Genomic DNA, 23626 nt, shown 5'->3' with positions numbered 1-23626 from the left:
TCCTCCCGCTCGCTTCTTCCTCATCCCTCTCCTCCTGCTCGCTTCCTTCTCCTCCCCGCTCGCTTCTTCTCATCTCTCCTCCGCTCGCTTCTTACTCCTCCCTCTCCTCCCGCTCGCTTCTTCCTCCTCCCGCTCGCTTCTTCCTCATCCCTCTCCTCCCGCTCGCTTCCTTCCTCCTCCCGCTCGGTTCTTCCTCACCCTCCTCCCATCGCTCACTTCCTTCCTCATCCCTCTCCTCCCGCATCTTTCCTCCTCCCGCACGCTTCTTCCTCATCCCTCTCCTCCCGCTCGCTTCCTTCTTCATCCCTCTCCTCCCGCTCGCTTCTTCCTCCTCCCTCTCCTCCCGCTCGCTTCTTCCTCATCTCTCCTCCCGCTCGCTTCTTCCTCCTCCCGCTCGCTTCTTCCTCCTTCCGCTCCTCCCGCTTGCTTCTTCCTCATCCCGCTCGCTTCTTCCTCATCTCTCTCCTCCCACTCGCTTCTTCCTCCTCCCTCTCCTCCCGCTTCTTCCTCATCCCGCTTGCTTCTTCCTCCTCCTTCTCCTCCCGCTCGCTTCTTCCTCCTCCCGCTCGCTTCTTCCTCCTCTCTCCTCCCGCTCGCTTCTTTCTCCTCCCGCTCGCTTCTTCCTCCTCCTGCTCCTCCCGCTCGCTTCTTCCTCCTCCCGCTCGCTTCTTCCTCATCTCTCTCCTCCCACTCGCTTCTTCCTCCTCCCTCTCGCTTCTTCCTTCTCCCGCTCCTCCCGCTCGCTTCTTCCTCATCTCTCTCCTCCCGCTCGCTTCTTCCTCACCCCACTCGCTTCTTCCTCCTCCCTCTCCTCCCGCTCGCTTCTTCCTCATCCCACTCGCTTCTTCCTCCTCCTTCTCCTCCCGCTCGCTTCTTCCTCATCTCTCCTCCCGCTCGCTTCTTCCTCCTCCCTCTCCTCCCGCTCGCTTCTTCCTCATCCCGCTCCTCCCGCTCGCTTCTTCCTCATCCCGCTCGCTTCTTCCTCATCTCTCTCCTCCCACTCACTTCTTCCTCATCCCGCTCGCTTCTTCCTCATCCCGCTCGCTTCTTCCTCATCTCTCTCCTCCCACTCGCTTCTTCCTCCTCCCTCTCCTCCCGCTCGCTTCTTCCTCCTCCCTCTCCTCCCGCTCGCTTCCTCCTCCCGCTCCTCCCACTCGCTTCTTCCTCATCCCGCTCGCTTCTTCCTCATCCCTCTCCTTCCTTCGCTTGCTTCTTCCTCATCCCTCCCCTCCCACTCGCTTCCTTCCTCCTCCCACTCGCTTCCTCTTCACTCCTCTCCTCCCGCTCGCTTCTTCCTCATCCCTCTCCTTCCTCCCGCTCGCATCCCTCCTCCTCCCGCTGGCTTCTTCCTCACCCTCCTCCCATTGCTCGCTTCCTTCCTTCCTTTTCCCGCTGGCTTCTCCCACTCCCTTCTATCACTTGCTTCTTTTGTCTCTCACTTCATATCTCTGTACCACTCGTCTCTTCATTTTTGTATCGCTCACTTCTCCACTTCCTTCCGTCACTCACGCCTCTTCCTGCTTGACTCCTTTTCCATTTGTCGTCTTTCCTTTACCTTCCTTTCCTCCCTCCTTCTGTCCCCCTCACTTGCTTTTCTTCCTTCTCTCCTTTTCCTCCCCCACCACTCGTTTCCCCATCACGGGCGTCTCGCGGTTCTCTGCCTGAGCGGCACAAAAGCGTCCCTGAAGCGGAAGCAAAGGCGAGTCGTCCCTCCCAGGCGTGGATGCACTCAACCCACCACGCACAGCAGCCAGCAGTAGATGGGCCCCGCAGGCAAACTGCATTATCTCCCCCCACTCCGGCCCAGTGTGGGCTCCATGCCGGCACGGCCCAGGCTGGGAGGATGGGCTGCAACAGGGCACATGGGGGGCAGCGTATCCATCCTCGGCCTCCAACCATTGAAACCCCACAACCCCAGCACTGCTGCCACTCTCGAGTTATAGCAACAATAGGAAAGTGTCAGCCAAGGGTTTACTGGTGGATGTAGGGAGAGGGCTCATCAAGCGCTGAGATGCAGCCACCTCTGGGGCGGGAAAGCTGGGAACAGCCGCACAGAACGCCACATGGAGGGCTTACCTGGGCCAGATACCCCTACTCCCGACCCGTAGATAGGGCAGACTTACTGCTCGGAAATTGCAGGCAGCTGCTGGAAGCAACATCTCCCCCCACCTCTCCCCCCCACACCAGTCCCAGCAGCCACGGGGGCCGTGGCTTATTTAGAGGAGAGAGAACAGAGCCCGAGCCCCTGAACTATTCATCGGTGCAAGAGAAAAACCCAGGGGGAGGCTGGGAAAGGGCAGGGGGGGGTCACTTGGGGTGAGTCCAGCAGCAGTAGTGGGGTTCACTGGGGCTGGTCAATTTCAGCTCTAGGGTACCAGGTCACAGAGACCCCCCAAGTCTCCACTCCCACCCAACCCCACATCGCCCTCCTTCGCCCTGCAGCCAGTCCTCCACCCCCCATGCTCCCACCCAGCCCCCTATCTCTCCAGCACTGCCCCCCAACCTATCCCCACCCCCCACTCCTCCCCCCCATACCTCATCCCCCTCATCTCAAATCAACCTGCCCCACTCCTCTAGTTCCATCCCAAACCCCACCCCCCTTGGGGTTCTCAGCCAAGCCTGGCTGAGGTGAGGGGGGGATGATCCCAGATGGGGGGGCAGGTCTGAGCTCCTCCCATCTGAGAAGGGGCAGGGGACCACAGACACGCATGCACCCCCCGCCCCGTTAGCAAGTAAAACTGAACAGGGAAAGAGCCCCACCTTGTGGCCAGATGGGGAACGACATACGGACAGGCTCACAGATGCAGCAAAGGGGGTGAGGATTGGGGACTGGGGCCTGTCCCCTCTAGGGGACGCCAGCACGGGGGCTGGAGGGTGAGGGGAAGGGTCAGTATCCGTCTCCCAAGGGTGGATCGTGGGCTGCTTGTGGAACCCATCTGGTGCCCGTGATCTAGGGCTCCCCCAACGAGGGGTGATCACAACACTTTACAAACGTGTGTTTATTACAGGACAGCTTCCCCCCCCACCCCCCCGCCTCTCCCCCACAAGGGGCTCTGGGGCCCAGAGGGGTGCTCAGATGTCCAGGGTGCTCAGGTATTCCAGCCAGTCACGCAGGGATGGGGTTTCCTGGGGGGGCTGGGAGGGGAGAGAGACAGGCAGGTTAGAGGACTTGAGGGGGGGGAGGCTGGGTCAACAGATGGGGAAACTGAGGCACAGAAAGAGGGAGGGGCAGCGAGCAAAGGCTAGAATCCAGGAATCCTGTCCTGGGTTCCCCCCCAGCTCTGCCAGTGCCCCTCACTCCCGACCCGCACCCCCCTGCTAGCCCAGCCCTGTGTTCCCCCCCAGCTCTGCCGGTGCCCCTCACTCCCGACCTGCAGCCCCTGCTACCCCAGCCCTGGGTTCCCCCCCAGCTCTGCCGGTGCCCCTCACTCCCGACCTGCAGCTCCTGCTACCCCAGCCCTGGGTTCCCCCCCAGCTCTGCCGGTGCCCCTCACTCCCGACCTGCAGCCCCTGCTCGCCCAGCCCTGGGGTTCCCCCCAGCCCTGCCGGTGCCCCTCACTCCCGACCCGCAGCCCCCTGCTCGCCCAGCGCTTCCCCCCAGCTCTGCCTGTGCCCCTCACTCCCGACCCGCAGCCCCCTGCTAGCCCAGCCCTTCCCCCCAGCTCTGCCTGGGCCCCTCACTCCCGACCTGTAGCCCCTGCTCGCCCAGCCCTGGGCTCCCCCCAGCCCTGCCGGTGCCCCTCACTCCCGACCCGCAGCCCCTGGCACTCTCCCAGATCTCTCCCCATCCACTGACCTTCCAGGCCCCGGGGTCCCCAGGGCCACGCTGCCCTTGCACCGCCAGCAGTCGGACCCCCCCACCCCCCGGATATCCCGGCTCCACCGCCAGCGTCCAGACGGCAGAGGGCTGCAGGAAGCGGAGCCGGCGCTCCTGGGGCTGCCAGTCAATGGGGAACCTGCAGGGAGGGAGGGGGGAATCAGTGCTGCCCCCTACAAGGTGGGGGCGGGTGGGGTGGGGTGGGGGACAGACCTGGTCTGGAGGGCCTGGATCTCAGTCAGGAGCGGGGCCAGCTGGCTGTAGCTGTGCTGCAGCTCCAGGACGGTGCTGCGGACGTCAGCGCAGGGCGCGGGGGGTGGGAAGAGGGGACTGTGGCTCTGTGGGGCAGAGAGAGAGAGAGACACACTGACCTCCTGGTCAGACCCAGCCAGCCGGGCCCCCCCATAACCCTCCCTGGGTCAGACCCAGCCGACGACCCCTGACCCCCCAATAACCCTCCCTGGGTCAGACCCAGCCAGCCTGGCCCCCCCCCAAACCCTCCCTGGGTCAGACCCAGCCAGCCTGGCCCCCCCCAAACCCTCCCTGGGTCAGACCCAGCCAGCCTCTTGCCCCTGCCCCCAGGCCATTACTCACCCGCACCCTGATGCTCCCATCCTCCGTCCAGCACAAGGTGAGCCTCAGCGGCTGGGGGTTGGGGGTCGCTGCCTGGGGGTCAGGGGTCGTCGGCTGGGGGCCGGGCGTCAGCTCCATGTCAATTCCATCAGCAGAGGCAGAGACCAGCCGGACCCCTTGGAGAGTCTCCAAGAGCTGGCAAAGGGCAGAGCTCCTGGGGGAAGAGAGCAGGACACCTGGGTTCCATCCCTGACTCCATGCAGGGGGGGAAGATGTCTAGTGATTAGAGCAGAGGGGGCTGGGAGCCAGGACTCCTGGGTTCTCACCTCTCCACCTTCTCCCTCCAGCCACTGGCGACACACTCCTGGCTCTGGAGCTCCCCCTGCAGCCGGTGCAGTTCCTGGCGCTGAGCCTCCACCCGACTCCGCAGCAAAGCCGCCTGCTCCTCCAGCTGCTGCTGCCGCTCCTCCAGCTGCTCCTGGATTGGGGTGGGGGAGACACAACAGTGAAATGGGGCAGCTGCTGCCCTGACCAGTCCCACTGCTCCTCCCACAGCCAACCCACCAGCCCTTCCTAGAAGAGTCCTAACCACCTCCCCCCACTGATTGGCTCCAAAAAGGTCCCGTGCCCACGGCTGCCCCCCACAGACCCCTGGGTCAGTACCTGCTCCTTCTGCCGTCTTTCCTGGGCGTCCCTTGCCGCCTTCTCAGCCTCGTGTCTCTGTGGGGAGAGGGGAGCTGGTGGCAACGGTGCGGTCCCTGTGACCACCTAGGCAGCTAGTGGCAGCAGTGGGATGGACGCCGCAGGGCCCCTCCCCCAGGGCCAAGGGGAGCTGGTGGCAGAAGTGGAATCCCAGGAGCCCCCTGGGCAGCTGGTGGCCACTGTGGGATTCACACACGCCCAGGACAGGACCATACCTGGGCCTCGTATCGCGCCAGAGCCTCCTTCAGCCGCTGCGCCAGGTGCTGTCCCTTCTCCAGCTGGGCCAGCACATGGGGCACTGCCCCCTCGATGGCTTCCACCCGCTGCTGGTAGCCGGCCTTCAGCTCCTTCCACTGCTGCTTGGCTTGCACCATCTCGCTCCCTGGGCCAGGGAAGGTGGCGGGGGGGAAAGAGAGGCAGTGCATCAAACTGATGAGTCCTGGCTCTGAGCCACCACAGCTCTAACCCACTAGCCTCCAGGAGTCCGGGCTACTCACGGACGGCTGCCTCTGTGGTCTTCTGGTCAAAGGGGGCTGAGTCCCTCTGGTCCAAGAATTCCAGCAGGAATTTGACCACGTGGAGCTGGCTGCACATCCACTTCTGCTTCTTCCGTGTGTCCTAGGGAGCCGTGGTAGGGGGAAATTACAGCCGGCGCCCCCTGGAGGAGAAAGGCCCCATGCCCCATTGCCCACCCTGAGTCAGTCAGTCCCACGCCCTGGACAGGATGGGATCCAGCACCTCCTAGGGGGGACAGGCCCCGTGTCCCATTCCCCACTTGCCTGGGCCAGCCAGTCCCCACCCCTGGGGCTGGATCAGAGCTGGTGCCCCCTAAAGGCAGAGGCCCGCTGCCCCATCACTCACCACAGCATGCTCCACCAGGACTTTGGCTGGCAGCTCCGCCTCCAGCTCCTCTCGGGTCGGCCCCTCGAAAGCCAGCGCCTCATCCAGCTGGGCCAGGAGCCTGCGGGGAGTGGCAGGGAGAGGGAGAGGGTCACAGCCAGGGAGCGATAGGCCCAGCCTGCGAGGAGCCCCAGCCCCCAAATCGCTCATCTGACGGCAGAAGCCCAAGATCCCCAGCCGTCGTGCTCCTTTCTGAGCCTCCGTGGATGGAAGGATTCCCGTGGCAGCTGATTCTGGGGTGGGAACAACACCCCGGAGGCTTCAACGCCTACAGCACCACCAACCTCATCGCCTTGCTTGGACTCCCCCAGGCCCTGATCTCTGCCCTAGAGGCAACAATCTGGCCAAATCTCCGCCTACAGAGCTCCAGTCCCACAGCTGAGCCCTTTCCACCCATGAGATGAAGAACCAGGGGAGTCATCTTTGCTCTACGCCAGTTTCCACCATGGAGACACTGGCCCCCTAAAAGGCCCCTCTCTCTTCTCCCACCCCAGACCTCCTGGGTTCTCCCCCATCCCTGGAGGGTGACTCACGCGCCCACAGCAAGAAAACCTCCAATGAAGAGGCCAACTCTGGCCCCAATAAGCTACCCGGGGCAATAAACTGCTCTGCCCATCCCACATATCCACTCCCTACATCGTACCCCAGCTCCGAGAGAATCACGCGCACCGAGGAAGTCTTGGACCTGCCCTGTCTATAGACAGTGGGCAACAGTCACCCGGCAGCTTCTCCTTGAGAAGTTCTGGCCACCATAAGGAGTCCGGACTCAAGACACGGCAGTCAGAACTGGCCCTGCTTCCCAATGAAATCCAGGGATGGGAACGTGGCCCTTGGATGGATTTAGAGGGCACAAGGGACTAGCCCTGCCGTCTTAACCACGCGTAGCTGGCGAAGGAATTCAGGATGTAATCGGGGAGCCAGACATCGAGATATGAGAACTATACTGAGGATTTAAATACTGACTAGGAGAATTGCAGTTATCGAAAAAAAAAGATATGGACAAGCCAACCCCCACTTTGCGCCTACTTCTGATGGAGACCTCCTGATGGAGACAAGAAGAGTTTAGTGGAGGACGCCCCATAAGCGGGTATCTGCCACCCCAATGTGCCCACTAGACGTCAGACATTCACCTTACTTTAATACCCTTTCTCCCATCCACCCACCTGTGGCTGGCAGCCATGTTTAATTTGCTCACCGGGCCCGGTCCACACGGGGCGTTCCAGGTAACTGTAATTGGGGGACCCCAATTGCTACCATCAGCTATTCAAGGCTGGACATTCCCCCAGCGTTTCCAACAGGTTAACATGGCGAACCTCGGGGTTACGTGCACCAAAATTTGGAGGCCATTTTGTTAATTTGTGGTGTCCTTGTTTCTCCCCCAATACACACAACTAAGTCTTATAACGCTAGGTCACATACTTAAACAGAGAGAAGATGGATGAGGAAATATCTGTTATTGGGCCAACTTCTGTTGGTGGGAAAGAGACAATAAAGTCTGAAGAAGAGCTTGAAAGCTTAAATCTCAAACTAATTACCAAGCCTATTTCATTATTTATACATTTATTCCTCAATAATTGCATAACAGCATCTTTAGCACCGTTTCGTCATCGCCCTTCATGACCAAAGAGGACACCGATATCTTGCAGGTGCGGCTGTGGCTAAAAATGGACATTGCCGCTCTCCATGACACCAGGTTTACTGATGAAGGGTGACTCGCAGAGATCGGAGTGGGGTATATGCTCTCCTGGTGAGTTCGCCCAGCCTCAGCGCCGTGACAAGCGGGTGCTGGCTTTGAAATCGGCAACTGCATTGTTCCCAAGCTTGAAAGTCTACCTAAAGGCAGAAGTGACCATCTTATGGGTCTATGGTTGCCTTTGAAATGTAAGTACGTTACCATGAGCAGCATGTACGTCCCTACCATGAGAAATGCAGATGATGTGGAAAAAAATTATAGTGACTTGGACAAACTCATCATGTCAACGTCAGATAAGCTAATCATCATGGACCTTTAACGCAAACGTTGGCAGGAACGGGGTAATCTGGCGGAACGCCATCGGATACGATGGGACTCAGAAAGAGAATAGCAATGGTCGCACTCACTAATTAGCAATTGCAAACGGCTTTTTCCACCTATCTGACGAAACAAAAACGTCACAAGCAAGCCCAAGATCCAAACAGCATCTTACTGACTACATTGTCGATTGGCAGCAAGTTCGACAAGTCACTGTAGCCATGTATGGGGCAGACCACTCCGAACTGTTGTTAGTAATTCAAGTGGCACAGCGCAAGTCGTCCTCTAAACCAGTCAGACGACTCAACATAAAGTGATTTGAGCACAGATTAGTTTCAACAGCAGGACAAGTTTCCCAAGATCTGGTCAAGGGTGTAAGGTCAACAGAAGTGTCGTCATCTCCTTCAAGCCTGCAACGGATCCAGCGGGTCTAGCCAACAACTGGCCAGTATTAGTCCCCCACAAAGTGCAACTCCAAGCTCATCTAGATCCATCACCATCTGGATTCAAGATGTGGAACTGGAACCACTTCAGCGGTGCCAATGGATGACCTATCACTGGATGGAGGAGAGATCTCCATTTTCTCATGCTTTCTGCCGTGTTAGTCAACTGTGATCTCGCTGTCTCGGCCAGGAAAGGCAGCAGGGTCCAGGAGAACATTCTGAAATGGTCGGAGTCCTTTCTAGAGTGACACTAGGACGGTCAACTTCACTTCCACCACCAGATCCCTCATGAGTGAAGTCCCATTAAAGGATCAAATCTCTGTCCACTCCTATCAAACAACTGTCAGATGACTCGGACTTAAGCCCCAACGACACGCAGCTAACTAGGCTTGGCCAAATTCATTCTTTTATGGATAGTAATGTTTATTTTTAAGCTTTATTCTGCAATTTTTAATCTATTTCTGTTTTCACAGTCGCACAAAATTTGGGAGGGTTGAAACATTTTATTGGTATTTTCACCCATTTAAATTTTCACAGCCATGTGGCTTAATGGGCATCTCAGCCGAGAACAATTTAACAATGGTCTCTAACAAGTTCTCAATTGGCATTTTTTGCCTCTCCGTAAATCTCGACACTCATCGGTGGAAATATTTAGTGCCAGTTTGGGTGCGTGCAGGCACAACCAATGTTTACCACCATTTACAGATAAACATCTAATTTTCCATGTCTAGAGATGGCACCTAGTTCTACTTATCCTCCACCACATAGGACCAAATCTCCACCGGCTAGATGGCCAAATATTTGGGCAAGAGCAGCCCACGAGCGGAGAACAGCTGGACCCAAGCAGATGTGATGCTGGAGGACCGAGGGGAGGAGTGCGAGGAGTTCCCAGCCACCGCGCCGTCTCCTCCCGTGGTAGGTTCACGCCCACAGTTGCTCAGTTCGGAGGCTCGTGGGCACGGCCACGCTTCCGACGCTGACATTGCTGCTCAACTGGGAGGACTCCAGTCCACGCCGGCAGACGACAGCCCAGCCTCGGTGACACGATCGCCTCTCGGGTGGAGCACGGCAACGCCGTCGACGTGGAGCCACCGGCGCAGAACGCGGCAGGGCAGCCAACCCGGCCGCGGCTCCCCGCAGAGTTGCGGTCAAAGGCTCAAGGCTGATTTTCGAGGCGCTCCAGGGTCAAGGAGGGTCGAAATTGCCGGAGTTGGGTCTGGGTCGATGCGATCGGGACGAGACGGGCGCCCAGGCGACGCGGCGTCCTCAGGAGCCTGCCTCGGACCCGTGTCCCTCACCGCGCCCTATGTAGAACCCCAAGAACCCCCCAAGGACCCCCCATCGCCCCCCCATTGAGGGGGACCCCCCGCTGGACACCCCCATCGCCGCCCCATTGAGAGGGACCCCCCGCTGGACACCCCATCGCCCCCCCATTGAGGGGGACCCCCCCGCTGGACACCCCATCGCCCCCCCATTGAGGGGGACCCCCCGCTGGACACCCCATCGCCCCCCCATTGAGGGGGACCCCCCCGCTGGACACCCCATCGCCCCCCCATTGAGGGGGACCCCCCGCTGGACACCCCATCGCCGCCCCATTGAGAGGGACCCCCCGCTAGACACCCCATCGCCCCCCCATTGTGGGGTACCCCCCGCTGGACACCCCATCGCCCCCCCATTGAGGGGGACCCCCCGCTGGACACCCCATCGCCCCCCCATTGAGGGGGACCCCCCCATCGCCGCCCCATTGAGGGGGACCCCCCCAAGGACACACTATCCCCCTGCCCCCCAGGCGCCCCAACTACTCACTCCCGGGCCTGCCCAGCCGCTGCCATCCCGCGACCGATCTGTTGTTCCAGCCGCCACCCCCGCTCGCGCCTTTTCCTTCAACGCTGTTGGCCCCGCCCCGGCCACGGAAAGAGCCAATCAGCAGGCGAGTTCCCTCAGGGAAGGCCCCGCCCGGGCCTCCGAAGGAGCCAATCAGCAGGGGAGTTCCCTCAGGGAAGGTCCCGCCCAGGGCCTCCGAAGAAGCCAATCAGCAGGGGAGTTCCCTCAGGGAAGGCCCCGCCCCGGAGCCCCAAGGAGCCGGCCACAAGGCGGCCCCTTTGAGGGTGGCCGCCATGTTGGAGCCGGGGGACATGGGGGCGGCCATCTTGAAACGGAGGTAGCAGGGGGCAGCCATCTAGGAACAACGGGAAGGGGTGTGTCCAGGTGGGGGCGGCCATCTTGGAACCATGGGGGCCGCCATGTTGGCATAGGGCAGGAGCCTGAGGCCGCCATCTTAGGAGAGGCAGGAGGCGAGGGGGAGCAACTGGCCAGGTTGGGAGGCTCCAAATTCACTGAGCGCAGGGGGTGGGTGGAGGGAGTCAGGACCCGCCCCCGGCCCGGAGAGAACCCAGGAGTCCCGGCTCATAGCCCCTCCCCCAGCCCACGGGGAGGGGAGGGGAGGGGGCGGGATCCAGGTGAGCCGCAGGTGTTGGCCCCGCCCCCGGCTATAAAGCACCTGCCCCCAGGTGCGAGTTGGGGAGGAGCCGCCATGGCCCGGAAGGGCCGATCACTGAGCGCCAGCAGCCGGGACCCCCCCGCCTGGAGGAGATTCCAGTAAGAGGGGGACAGGCTGCCCCCTCCCCCCCGGGAACCCAGGAGTCCTGCGCCGCTCCCTTCCCCCCCCCCTCGGGAACCCAGGAGTCCTGCGCCGCTCCCTCCCCCTCGGGAACCCAGGAGTCCTGCGCTGCCCCCTCCCCCCCGGGAACCCAGGAGTCCTGGCTCCCCTCACCCCACCCTGAGAACCCCGGAGTCCTGCGCCCCCCCCCCCCTCCTGAGAACCCAGGAGTCCTGGCTCCCTCCCCACTCCTAGGACCCAGCACCCCCCCCCCCAACCACCAGACCCCATCCCCCTCCCAGAGCCGGGGAGAGACCACAGGGTAAGAGCCCTACCACCGCTGCAGTGCGAGCGGATCCCCTTGGATTGTGCAGGGCATTTTTCATGGTGAACCCAAAAGCTACCGAGGTGCCATGGGGCTGGGGTGGCGATGGGGCTGTGCATTGGGGTGGAAGATGGTATTTGGGGTGCAATGGGGGCTGTGCATGAGGTGGGGGATTATAGGTTCCTTGACTCTGGGTGGGGGATAGCTCAGTGGTGTGAGTGTTGGCCTGCTAAACCCAGGGCTGTGAGTTCAATCCTTGAGGGGGCCATTTAGGGATCTGGTGCCAAAAAAATAGTTGGGGATTGGTCCTGCTTTGAGCAGGGGGTTGGACTAGATACGTCCTGAGGTCCCTTCCAACCCTGAGAGTCTATGACCCGTGGGGTGAGAAGGGACCGCAAGGGGGACCTAGTCTGACCCCCTACCACGCTGCAGGATTTAAAACCGTCCCAGACAGGTGGCTCCGGCCTCTGCTCGAAACCCTCCAGCGAAGGAGCTTCCACGACCTCCCGAGGCCCCAGTTCCATCGTCCTGCTGCTCTTCCCGTTCAGAACTTTTCCCTGAGATTTAATCTCAATCTGCTGTGCTGTAGTTTGACCCCACGGCCTCCTGTCCCGCCCTCTGGGGCAAGAGAGACCCACCCGTCTCCATCTTTTCTATGGCAGCCTTTCGAGTAGTCGAAGATCACTCACACGTCCCCCCTTAATCTCTCTTCCAAACTGAGCGTTCCCAGTTCCTGCAGCCTTTGCTTACGTGGCCGATGTCCCACCCCTTTGATCGGCTTTGTCGCTCGCCTCTGGATCCTACCCAGTGTCTCCACATCCTTTCTGTGCACTGGTGACCAAAACTGGACACTGTCCTCTAGCTGAGGCCTATCCTGGGACCTGCAGCCACGCCTCTGTTAATGCAGCCGAAAATTGCATGTGCTCTTTTTCCCCAACAGCATCGCGGTGCTGACTCCTGTCGAGGTTGTGATCCACCACAACTCCCCACTCCTTCCCAGCAGCGCTGCTGCCTGGCCAGTTCTCCCCCGGTCTGTCTGGCGCACTGGGTTTTTCTTGCCCCTTACGTTGGTCTTTGTTGAATTTCATTTTGTTGGCTACAGCCGAGTTCTCCAGTTTATCAAGATCCCTCTGATTTTCAGCTCTGTCCTCCAAAGTGTTGGCAACCCCCCCTCGCTTTGTGCCGTCTGTAAACTGGATCAGTCTGCTCTGTATACCTACCTCCACCGGATCCAGAACAGATCCCTGTGGATCCTCACCTGAGACCTCCTTCCAATCCGACATCAGTCCATGAACAGTTACTCTTTGCTTGTGGTTATTTAACCAATTCTGTATCCGCTTAATGGTAATTCTGCCAAGGCAGCATTTCTCCAGCTTACTTATCAGACTGTCATGTGGGACGCTGTCAATTCACTGCGGTTAACGGCAAGTGATTAACGCAAAACAAATTAACTAGATTTAAAAAATAGTCGCGATTAATCACACTTTTACTCGCACTGTTAAACCAATACCAGACCACCAATTTACATTGATCAGTATTTCTTGATGCTTTCCCATATTTTCAAACATATTGATTTCAATTACCATGCAGAATACAAAGTTTACCGTACTCACTTTGCAGCAGTAGTTTTGATTACACATAGTTGCACTGTAAAAAAGATAAACAAGAGTAGGGTGATCAGAGGTCCCAATTTTATAGGGACAGTCCCAATTTCTGGGTCTTTTTCTTATATAGGCTCCTATTTACCCCGTCCCAATTTTTCCCATTTGCTGTCTGGTCACCCTAAACAAGAGAAATAATATTTTTTTTCAGTTCACCTCAGCCCAGTGCTGTAGGGCAATCCCTTTATCCTGCAGGTGCAACTTACAAGTGTAAAAAAACAACAACAAAATTGTTACATAGCTGCACTCAAAACCAAAGCAATCTAAAACTTTAGCACCTGCAAGTCCACTCAGTCCTACTTCTCGTTCAGCCAATCGCAAAGACGAACTAGTGTGTTTACACTTATGGGCGATCATGCTGCCTGCTTCTTATTTACACTGGCACCGGAAAGTGAGAGAACAGGCGTTCGCCTGGCACAGTTGTAGCCGGCGTTGCAAGGTATTTCTGGGCCAGAGATACAAATCACATGTGTGCCCCCTTCATACGTCGACCTGTATAAAATTATTTCTTCAAGCTAATGTTTAAAAGGATCTTCCCAGGTTACAGAAAGTGTTCCTGTACATCTGGGTATGATGCTTCAAGGATCCCAAAATGGGGTTTGCAAGTCATAAAATACACCTAGTCCATCATCTGCAGTATCCCGACTGATGGTTAATCAATGGAACGAGCCAGTGAAAATATTAGCCTCCAGCTTTTGGGGTACATCATTCATCCCAAGCTATACTGAGCGGCTAGAGCAATGGGCGTAGATGGTCCCTCAGTAACGGAGACGTTCGGCTAGGCGGCCCCTCGGGAAAGCTCATCCACAGAGCAGGATTTCAGTTGCTTTCCCGACTTCGTGTCTCTTCCAGCCTCCGCAGTGTGGGGTGATGTGTCCCCGCGTCCCCCCTCTCCACCAAACCGGTTCCCCCCACCTGTCAAAGCAGGAGATCAAGCTGGTGGGGCAGGCTCTGTTCTGGGGCCCGGCTGCTGGCCATCAGCCCCGGCTGCTTTGCAGGGTGCCCTGGTGGCAGCCCAGGGCCCAGTTTGCAGCTTCCCCCTGCTCCTGCTCCTGCTCCTGCTCCTGCTCCAGCCGGGAGGTGCAGATGTTTTCACCAGTGGCTGGGAGATTTCTTCAGCCCCCTGGGGGGCTGGTGCCTGGTGTTGCAGGGAGGGGGCTAGTTGCAGGGGGGGGCTGGTGCCTGCGGTGTGGGGGGTTGGGTGCAGAGGGGAGGTGGGCTGGTTGCATGGAGGGGAGGGGGAGAGGCTGCTACCTGGGTGCGGGGAGGGGGGGCTGGCTGCATGGGGGGAGGGGGAGGAGCTGGTGCCTGGGTGCAGGGGGGGCTGGTTGCAGGGGGGGGGAGTGACCAGATTTTATAGGGACAGGCTGATTTTTTTTTTTTCTTATATAGGCTCCTGTTACCCCCCACCCCGTCCCGATTTTTTGCACTTGCTGTCTGGTCACCCTGTGGGGGGGAGACGGGGCAGGCTGGTGCCTCAGGGGGGAGGGGGGAACTGGTGCGGGGGTAGGGGGGCTGGTGCCTGGTTGCGGGGGTAGGGGGGCTGGTTGCAGGGGGGCTGGTGCTTGGGTGCGTGGGAGGGGAGGCTGGTGCCTGGATCAGGGTGGGGCTGGTTGCAGTGGGGCTGGTGCCTGGATGCATGGGAGGGGGGCTGGTGCCTGGGTGTGTGTGGGGGGGCTGGTTGCAGGGGGGCTGGTGCCTGGGTGCGGGGGGGGGCTGGTTGCGGGGGGGCTGGTGCCTGGGTTTGGGGGGGGACTGGTTGCGAGGGGGCTGGAGCCTGGGTGAGGGGGGGGCTGGTTGCGGGGGGGTTGGTTCCTGGGTGGGTTGGGGTGGGGGGGGCTGGTGCCTGGGTGCGTGGGGGGGGTCTGGTTGCAGGGGGGCGGGTGCGTGGGGGTGGGGCTGGTTGCAGGGGGGCTGGTGCCTGGATCAGGGTGGGGCTGGTTGCAGTGGGGCTGGTGCCTGGATGCATGGGAGGGGGGCTGGTGCCTGGGTGTGTGTGGGGGGGCTGGTTGCAGGGGGGCTGGTGCCTGGGTGCGGGGGGGGGCGGGTTGCGGGGGGGCTGGTGCCGGGGTGCGTGGGGGGGGGCTGCTTGCAGGGGGGCTGGTGCCTGGGTGCGGGGGGGGGCTGGTTGCAGGGGGGCTGGTGCCTGGGTTTGGGGGGGGCTGGTTGCGGGGGGGCTGGTGCCTGGGTTTGGGGGGGGGCTGGTTGCGGGGGGGCTGGTGCCTGGGTGCGGGGGGGGGCTGGTGCCTGAGTGCGGGAGGGGGGCTGGTGCCTGGGTGGGTTGGGGTGGGGGGGGCTGGTGCCTGGGTGCGGGGGGGGGGGCCGGGTGCAGGGGGACGGGTGCGTGGAGGGGGGCTGGTTGGGGGGGTCTGGTTGCAGGGGGGCGGGTGCGTGGGGGTGGGGCTGGTTGCAGGGGGGCGGGTGCCTGGATCAGGGTGGGGCTGGTTGCAGTGGGGCTGGTGCCTGGATGCATGGGAGGGGGGCTGGTGCCTGGGTGGGTGGGGGGGGGGTGGTGGCGGGGGGGCTGGTGGGGGGGTGCGTGGGGGGGGCTGGTGGCAGGGGGGCTGGTGCCTGGGTGCGTTGGGGTGGGGGGGGGCGGGTGCCTGGGTGCGTGGGGGGGGGGCTGGTGGCAGGGGGGCTGGTGCCTGGGTGCGGGGGGGGGGGCTGGTGGCGGGGTGGGTTGGGGCGGTGGGGGCTGGTGCCGGGGTGCGTGGGGGGGGGACGGGTGGGAGGGGGGGTGGTGCGGTGGTGCGGGGGGGGCTGGTGGGTGGGGGGGTGGGGGCGGGGGGGGCTGGTGCCTGGGTGCGTGGGGGGGGGCTGGTGGCGGGGGGGCTGGTGCCTGGGTGCGTGGGGGGGGCTGGTGGCAGGGGGGGATGGTGCCTGGGAGGGTGGGGGCGGGGGGGGCTGGTGCCTGGGTGCGTGGGGGGGGCTGGTGCCTGGGTGGGTTGGGGGGGCGGGTGGCAGGGGGGGGTGGGGCGGGGGGGGCTGGTGCCTGGGTGCGGGGGGGGGGCTGGTGCCTGGGGGGGTGGGGGGGGGGGGGACTGGTGCCTGGGTGCGGGGGGGGGCTGGTGGCAGGGGGGCTGGTGCCTGGGTGGGTTGGGGGCCGGGGGGCAGGTGCCTGGGGGCGTGGGGGGGGGCTGGTGCGGGGGGGGGGGCTGGTGGCAGGGGGGCTGGTGCCTGGGTGCGGGGGGGGGGCTGGTGGCAGGGGGGCGGGTGCCTGGGTGCGGGGGGGGGGCGGGGGCGGGGGGGGGGGGGGTGGCAGGGGGGCTGGTGCCGGGGGGCGGGGGGGGGGCGGGTTGCAGGGGGGCGGGTGCCAGGGTGAGCGGGGGGAGGGGGCCGCTGCACTATTGGTTGATAACGCCCTCCCCCCCCCCCCGCACACCCAGGCGCATGCGGCTCGGTCCGGGGCGGGCTCCGTGGCCGCATCCGCCCCCAGCCGCTGCCGCCGGCCCCGGGACGGAGGCCGGGACCCGCCCCAGGTACCGACCCCCCCCCCGCGGGTTTGCATCGCAGCGGCCCCGCCCCCCGGATTGCAATGGGGGGGCTCGCAACAGGCCCCCCCCGGGGGGGCTGCAGCTCAATCTGCCATGAGCCCCCCCCCCCGCTCCCTAGCAACAACCTGAGCCAACCCATAATACTCCTGCCCCCACCCCGCTGCAGCGCTGCCGGGGGGCTGGGACCCCGAGGGGGCAGGGAGGGGGTGAAGCCCCCGCTGTGCCGGGGGTGGGGGAGCCCCAGGGCTGGCTGCCCCCCCCCACTGACTGTGCCCCCCTTTGCCCCCCCAGGCTCCCCCTGGCCAGCTCCCCCGAGGCACCGGCCGGGACTGGCATGGCCGCAGTGTGGCAACAGGTGCTGGCAGTGGACGCGAGGTGAGGCGGGGGGCTCAGTGGGGGCCCTCGCCCCTGGCAGTCAAGGTCAGGTGCTGGGGGTCACAGGGGGGCTGGGCAGGGGGCTCTCCCCTGGGGGGCGCCGTGCTGGGGGTCACGGGGGGGCTGAGGGTCACAGGGGGGCTCTCCCCTAGGGGGTGCTGTGCTGGAGCTCATGGGGGGACTGGGCAGGGGGTGCCGTGCTGGGGGTCACAGGGGGGCTCTCCCCTGGGGGGCTGGGCAGGGGGCTCTCCCCGGGGGGGCGCTGTGCTGTGGGTCACGGGGGGGTCTGAGGGTTACAGGGGGGCTCTCCCCTGGGGGGTGCTGTGCTGGAGCTCACAGGGGGGCTGGGCAGGGGGCTCTCCCCTGGGGGGCACTTTGCTGGGGGTCACAGGGGGGCTGGGGGCTACAGGGGGGCTCTCCCCTGGGGAGTGCTGTGCTGGAGCTCACAGGGGGGCTGGGCAGGGGGCTCTCCCCTGGGGGGGTGCTGTGCCGGGGGTCACAGGGGGCTCTCCCCTGGGGGGGTGCCGTGCCGGGGGTCACAGGGGGGTGCTCTCACGCAGGTACAACGCCTACCGCACGCCCGGCTCCCCGCAGTTCCGCACCCAGTACATCCGGCGGCGCAGCCAGCTGCTGCGGGAGAACGCCAAGGCCGGGCACGACCCCGGCGCCCGCAAGCTGTACCTGCGGCTGCGCGCACAGCTCCTGGCGCAGCGCTACGGGCCCCTCTCCGAGCAGAGCAGCTTCCGCGCCTACAGCAACAGCATCGTCCGCAGCAGCCGCACCACCCTGGACCGCATGGAGGTACGGGAGAGGCCACGCGTAACGTCACACGGGGGTGGCTCAGCCAGCGCTGAGATGCAGCCACCTCTGGGGCAGGGCAGCTGGGGAACAGCCGCACATAACGCTGCACGGGGGTGGCTCACCCAGCACTAAGGTGCAGCCACCTCTGGGGCGCGTCATCCGAGTGACCTGTCCATCTTCCCCTAGGACTTTGAGGATGATGCCCGAGCGTTGGGGGCCCGTGGCCATCGCCGCTCCGTCAGCCGCGGCTCCTACCAGCTGCAGGCGCAGATGAACCGTGCGGCGTACGACGAGCGGTGAGTGACGGGGTGCAGGGATGGGGGTGCTCCGGGGGCGGTGCCCATGGCTGCACCCCCATGTCTCTCCGGGGCTCTGCCGTGACAACCCCCAGAATCTGCCATGATACTGCCCGGCTTCTGCAGCCCCCGGCAGCCCTGCCCAGCCAGGTGGCACCACGGCCCTGGACCTGGGCTCTGCTCCCAGCCTGTGGCAGGGCCCCTGCCTTTGCCCCCCAGCTGGAGCTGGGCTTGGGGCAGCCGGACTCCTGGGTTCTCTGCACCACCGAGCTCTCCTGGTGATAGCTAGAGGGCCCATCCTGGTCTAGCCCCCGCCCCACACACTAATCGCTACACCCCACTCCTCTCCCAGAGCAGGGGAGAACCCAGGAGTCCTGGCCCCCAGCCCTCTGCTCTAACCACTAGCCCCCACTCCCCTCCCCGATCCGGGGAGAGAACCCAGGAGTCCGGGGTTTGGCACTGGGGAGGTGGAAGGGGGGATCTTTAGCCCTGACGCACAGAGCTATGCCAGGACTCCTGGGTTCTCTCCCCAGCGCTGGGAAGAGAGTAGGGTATAGCGCAAGGGGGGTGGGGGGGAACGTTTTGGCCCGAGGGCCACATCTGAGTATGGAAATTGTATGGTGGGCCATGAATGCTCCTGAAGTTGGGGGTTGGGGTGAGGGCTCTGGGGTGGGGCTGGGGATGAGGGCTTAGGGGTGCAGGAGGGGGCTCTGGGCTGGCACTGAGGGGTTCAAGGGCAGGAGCTGGGGCAGGAGGGGCTCCGGGGTGCAGGCTCCGGGAGGCGCTCACCTCAGTCAGCTCCCGGAAGCAGCGGCACGTCCCTCCTCCGGCTCCTACGCACACGGGCAGCCAGGGGGCTCCACACGCTGCTCCGTCCGCAGGCGCCGCCTCTGCAGCTCCCATTAGCTGCGGTTCCCGGCCGGGGCGCCAGAGCAGGGCGAGCCCCAGACCCTGCTCCCCGGGCTGTAGTTTGCCTGCCCCTGGTGTAGCAGTTAGAGCATGCGGTTTGGGGGTGGGGCGGGAGCCAGGACTCCTGGGTTCTCAGTGGCGGTTCTGACCCCCCCCCCAGACCCCCTGGCAGCGTGGTGCCCACGTCGGTGGCGGAGGCCAGCCGGGCCATGGCCGGGGACACGACGCTGAGCGAGAACTACGCCTTCGCCGGCATGTACCACGTCTTCGACCAGCACGTCGACGAGGCCGGTGAGGGGGGAGCTGGTACCCACACCCCCTTCAGGGCAGGGGCCCCCCAGAGCGAGACGAGACCCGCCCATGGAGTGGGAGGGGACTGGAAGTGGGGGACACTTAGGGTCATGCCATGTGGCCAGGGCAGGCGTCTGATTGGGGGGGATGTGGTGTGAGGAGCCGGGCCTAGGGGACGGCCTGTGTGGGGCAGATGGGGCTGGAAATACCGGAAGGGGGGGAAAGCTCCCGGGGGGGGGGACAGTGCCTCGTGGCAGGGGGCGATGGGGGTGCCACGTGGGAGGTGACAATGCCCCGGTGCCCCCACTCACGCCCCCGCCCCCCCAGTGCCCAAGGTGCAGTTTGCCAACGACGACAAGCACCTGCTGGCCTGCTGCTCGCTGGACGGCACCATCTCGGTGTGCCAGCTGGCGCCCGCCCCGCCCGCCGTGCTGCGGGTGCTGCGGGGCCACAGCCGCGGCGTCTCCGACTTCGCCTGGTCCCTCTCCAACGACGTGCTGGTCTCCACCTCGCTGGACGGCACCATGCGCATCTGGGCCGCCGGCGAGGGCAAGTGCATCCGCCAGATCCCCGACCCCGACGGCGCCGAGCTGCTCTGCTGCGTCTTCCAGCCCATGAACAACAACCTCACCGTGGTGAGCCCCCGCCTGCCCCCCAACCGGCCCCCCGGCCCCCTAACCCGACCCCCAGCCCGACCCCGACGGCGCCGAGCTGCTCTACTGCGTCTTCCAGCCTATGAACAACAACCTCACCGTGGTGAGCCACTGCCTGGCCCCCAACCGGCCCCCCAGCCCCCGCAACCGGCCCCCTAACCCGACCCCCAGCCCGACCCCGACGGCGCCGAGCTGCTCTGCTGCGTCTTCCAGCCCATGAACAACAACCTCACCGTGGTGAGCCCCCGCCTGCCCCCCAACCGGCCCCCCGGCCCCCTAACCCGACCCCCAGCCCGACCCCGACGGCGCCGAGCTGCTCTGCTGCGTCTTCCAGCCCATGAACAACAACCTCACCGTGGTGAGCCCCCGCCTGCCCCCCAACCGGCCCCCCCAGCGCCTGCCCACCTGTCCCCCCGGCTCCCCAGCCAGCCCCCGAACCCCGGCCCCCCAGCCGGCCCCCAAGCCCCCCAAACTGCCCTCCCAGCCCAACCCCGTCGGCGCCGAGCTGCTCTGCTGCGTCTTGCGGCCCATCAGCCCCTCCCCGTGGGGAGCCGGCTGGGGCCGGGGGGGGGAGGGGGCTGACGGCTCGGCGGCTCCCCCCGCAGGTGGGGAACGGGAAGCACAACCTGCACGTGGTGAACATCTCGACGGGGAAGAAGGTGAAGGGCGGGTCGAGCAAGCTGACGGGCCGGGTGCTGGCGCTCTCCTTCGACGCCCCCGGCCGCCTGCTCTGGGCCGGCGACGACCGCGGCAGCGTCTTCTCCTTCCTCTTCGACATGGCCACGGGTGAGCCGCCCCCTGGGCGGGCGGGGGGCTGGGCTCCCCTCGCCCCCCCGCCCTAACCGCCGCCTCTGCCCCCACCCCACAGGGAAGCTGACCAAGGCCAAGCGGCTGGTGGTGCAGGAGGGGAGCTCCATCACCAGCATCTCGGCCCGCTCCTGGGTCAGCCGGGAGGCCCGCGACCCCTCGCTGCTCATCAACGCCTGCCTCAACAAGCTGCTCCTGTACCGGTGAGGGCTCTGGGGGGTGCCATGGGGCAGGGCCAGGCCCCAGGAGGTCCCCAGGAGAAGGGTGGGGGCGCTCTCTCCTGGCAGTCACGTTCAGGCACCGGGGCATGCCGTGGGGCAGGGCAGGTCCCCTGGGCAGGGTGGGGGTGCTCTCTCCTGGCAGTCAGGGCTGGGTGCCGGGGCATGCCAGGGGGTGCTTTCCCTGGCAGTCAGGGCTGGGGAGTGCCATGGGGCAGGGCTGTGTGCCAGGGGGTGCCATGGGCAGGGCGGTGGGTGCTTTCCCTGGCAGTCAGGGCCGGGCACCCGTGGGTGGGGCAGGGAGGCTCAGTTGGGGGGCCTGCCCCAGCTCACACCCGCTTTGCCCACAGGGTGGTGGACAACGAGGGGACCCTGCAGCTGAAGAGGAGTTTCCAGATCCAGCAGGGCTCCCACCCCGTGCGCAGCATCTTCTGCCCCCTCATGTCCTTCCGCCAGGGGGCCTGCGTGGGTAAGAGCCCCCCACACACACTGGCAGGGGCCCATGGGGCAGCCCCCTCTGCTTGGTCCCTGGCCCCTCACCCCCACAATCCCCTGGGGCGCCAGAGCCAGCCCATGGTTTCTCAAGCTTGCTGCTCAGCTCCCTCCCAGAATCCTCTGGGGTGGGGTTGGGTGGATCAGTCCCCTTGGGTCTGACCCCCAGAACCCCAGGCTCTGCTCCTCCATGGGGTTCCTGGGGCAGGCTCCTCCCCCCAGGGGGCTTGGTGCCCCTGGCTCCGCCCTTGACTCCACCCCTAAAGGGATCTGCCTGCCAAGGCCCTGCCCCACCCTGGGGTTCTCAGGGCTGAGGCCCCCCAACTCTGCCCCTCGGGTTCCAAGCCCCGCCCCTGACTCCGCCCCCTTGCAGTGACAGGCAGCGAGGACATGTGCGTCTACTTCTTCGACGTGGAGCGCGCCAGCCGGGCCATCGTGAACAAGCTGCAGGGGCACAGCGCCGCCGTGCTGGGCGTCAGCTTCAACTGCGACGAGAGCCTGCTGGCCTCCAGCGACGCCAAGGGCATGGTCATCGTCTGGCGCCGCGAGCAGAAATAGGGCTCCCGGCCCCCCGACCCACCCCCCCGCTCCCCTCTGAGCCGGGCTCCCGGCCCCCCGACCCACCCCCCCGCTCCCCTCTGAGCCGGGCTCCCTGGCCCTGGCGGCTGAGGGGCCTAGCTGCCCTCTGACCCCATGTAACCCTTTGTGGTCTTTGCCCCCTGTCGTGTCTTCTCCCTGGGGGTGGGGCCCCCCCTGTGCTTCACCCGCTTCCTCCCTCCTCCTGTGAGCCAGGACGCCTGGGTTCTCTGGCCGGGGTGGGAGCCTCAGGCTGCTGGTGTGACTGGGGCAGGACCCAGAGCTACTGGCCCCCCTGCTGGCAAGGGGTTACATTATTTCCAGGGGGGGAATGTTACAGGGACAGGTTGACCTACAGCCCTGCTTGACGCTGCTGGCTTTGCCCAGATCCCTGGGGTGGGGGGCTCTGCGTGTGCCCCCCCAGCCATAGCCGCGGTACACGCAGGCAGAGGCAGCCTCTCGGAGTCGGTTCCCTGGGGCTGCCCTCACTCCCCAGGGGTACGCTGCTGGCATGTCCCTTTGGGTCACGGCTGCCACGGAGCCTCCGGCCTAGACAGCAGGACGCCTGGGTTCCGTGCCTGGTTCTAAGTCCCTGTGCCTCAGTTTCCCCATCAGTAGTAGAGGGCGAACGATACTGACAGGACGTGAGAGCTGGTGCTGGAAAGCGCTAGCAGAGACCAAGCGTTATTAGGGGCTCCCGCCTCTGCCTGGGTGACTGATGCCTTCTGCTGTCCCCAGGCCCCTGACTCGATACCCCCAGGAGGCCGGGTTCTCGGAGGGGTGGATTCAGGCAGCTGGGTTGCTGCCCTGCCCTGTGCCAGCAGTGCTGGAGAAGGGCTCCCGTTCTGATGCCAGCGAGGGAGGGAGGGCTGGGGCCTCACTTTCCACACAAACAACATCTGAGGCCTGGACCCGTCCCCAACCTGCGAGTGTAAAAGGACAGTTTGCCCAGCACTGAGATGCAACCGCCTCTGGGGCGGGGCAGCCAGGGAACAGCTGTGTATAATGCATCACGGGGCAGCTTGCCCAGCACTGAAAATGCAGCAGCCTCCGGGCTGGGACACCTGGGGAACTGTTGGCCAGTTTAGGACAGGCAGTGAAGCAAACTCCTCCAGCTGAGTGAGAGAAATCCATCTACTCTCTTCTTTGCACTAAGAGGTTGGAATTAAACAGACAGCCCCCGACCCCATTCTCCAGCCGTTATAACCACAGGGCACTGTCCCCACAAGCCAAAATAACCAGATACCACCACCAGGTGCAGAATCAAACCATCTAATTGCCTTGATCACAGACATCGGCCCCGCTGCCCCCCAACCCCTGCTCCCTCCCCTCCCCCCCAACCAAAAATACTTGGTAGAAAAAGTCCATTTACAAAATGCCCCAAATTCTTTTAAAAACACCCCCCCCCCCCAGCTGCTTTGCCGGTTGCATAGGGACGCAGGGTCAAGTGCGGCTTCAAGTTGAATATTCCTGGATCCCCCCAAACCGGCAGCTTCCCCCAGGAGGCCGTGGCGCTCGGTACACAGTAGCCAGGGTCTTTACACGGCCTGGGAACCAACTGATTCAAATCCACAACAGCTGTTCCTATAAAACCCCCTTGACGGGAGGGGGGAAGCGGCAGGTGAGGTAAGTCCAACGGGGGAAGGGTGGGCATGGGCCCCCCTGACCCCCACCCCGAGCCCT

At 63.8% G+C, this 23626-nt stretch overlaps 2 protein-coding genes across 8 annotated transcripts; one reads left to right on the top strand and one right to left on the bottom strand.

Annotated features, from left to right (window-relative positions):
• Positions 1-2627: 2627 nt before the first annotated feature.
• Positions 2628-10362, bottom strand: LOC123357060 (ZW10 interactor-like). Its single transcript, XM_045000313.1, has 10 exons — positions 10253-10362; positions 5954-6053; positions 5590-5710; positions 5308-5474; positions 5054-5110; positions 4717-4868; positions 4412-4604; positions 4031-4155; positions 3797-3956; positions 2628-3135 (listed from the first exon to the last, which is right to left on the bottom strand). Exons 1-10 carry the CDS (start codon positions 10276-10278, stop codon positions 3073-3075), a joined length of 1164 nt encoding a protein of 387 aa, XP_044856248.1. The 5' UTR covers positions 10279-10362; the 3' UTR covers positions 2628-3072.
• Positions 10363-10479: 117 nt separating this feature from the next.
• LOC123357056 (WD repeat-containing protein 13) lies at positions 10480-23613 on the top strand. 7 transcript variants are annotated; one of them, XM_045000302.1, is made up of 10 exons: positions 10480-10607; positions 16817-16900; positions 17461-17701; positions 17888-17997; positions 19067-19197; positions 19525-19832; positions 20456-20636; positions 20719-20860; positions 21226-21344; positions 21741-23613. In XM_045000302.1, exons 1-10 carry the CDS (start codon positions 10564-10566, stop codon positions 21923-21925), a joined length of 1545 nt encoding a protein of 514 aa, XP_044856237.1. In that variant the 5' UTR covers positions 10480-10563; the 3' UTR covers positions 21926-23613. The 7 variants fall into 7 exon arrangements, with proteins under 7 accessions (XP_044856237.1, XP_044856240.1, XP_044856241.1 ...); XM_045000305.1 differs by having other exon boundaries at positions 10522-10644; XM_045000306.1 differs by having other exon boundaries at positions 10529-10654.
• Positions 23614-23626: the final 13 nt, after the last annotated feature.

This window comes from Mauremys mutica, unplaced genomic scaffold (genome assembly GCF_020497125.1).
Source record: "Mauremys mutica isolate MM-2020 ecotype Southern unplaced genomic scaffold, ASM2049712v1 000298F_np12_obj, whole genome shotgun sequence".
NCBI classification, from domain to species: Eukaryota; Metazoa; Chordata; order Testudines; family Geoemydidae; genus Mauremys; species Mauremys mutica.
The sequence above is the reverse complement of the archived record's forward strand: the minus strand, read 5'-3'. Positions and strand labels throughout refer to the sequence as shown.

Excerpts from the sequence above, each read along its gene's own strand:
- LOC123357060 (XM_045000313.1), bottom strand. The coding sequence starts at position 10,278 with ATGGCAGCGGCTGGGCAGGCCCGGGA. Across the intron at positions 5,475-5,589 it reads GACCACAGAGGCAGCCGTCC|GGAGCGAGATGGTGCAAGCC; the intron begins GTGAGTAGCCCG and ends TCCCTGGCCCAG. Across the intron at positions 4,869-5,053 it reads AAAGACGGCAGAAGGAGCAG|GAGCAGCTGGAGGAGCGGCA; the intron begins GTACTGACCCAG and ends ACCCCAATCCAG.
- LOC123357056 (XM_045000301.1), top strand. The coding sequence starts at position 10,980 with ATGGCCCGGAAGGGCCGATCACTGAGCGCCAGCAGCCGGGACCCCCCC. Across the intron at positions 17,702-17,887 it reads CCACCCTGGACCGCATGGAG|GACTTTGAGGATGATGCCCG; the intron begins GTACGGGAGAGG and ends ATCTTCCCCTAG. Across the intron at positions 19,833-20,455 it reads TGAACAACAACCTCACCGTG|GTGGGGAACGGGAAGCACAA; the intron begins GTGAGCCCCCGC and ends CTCCCCCCGCAG.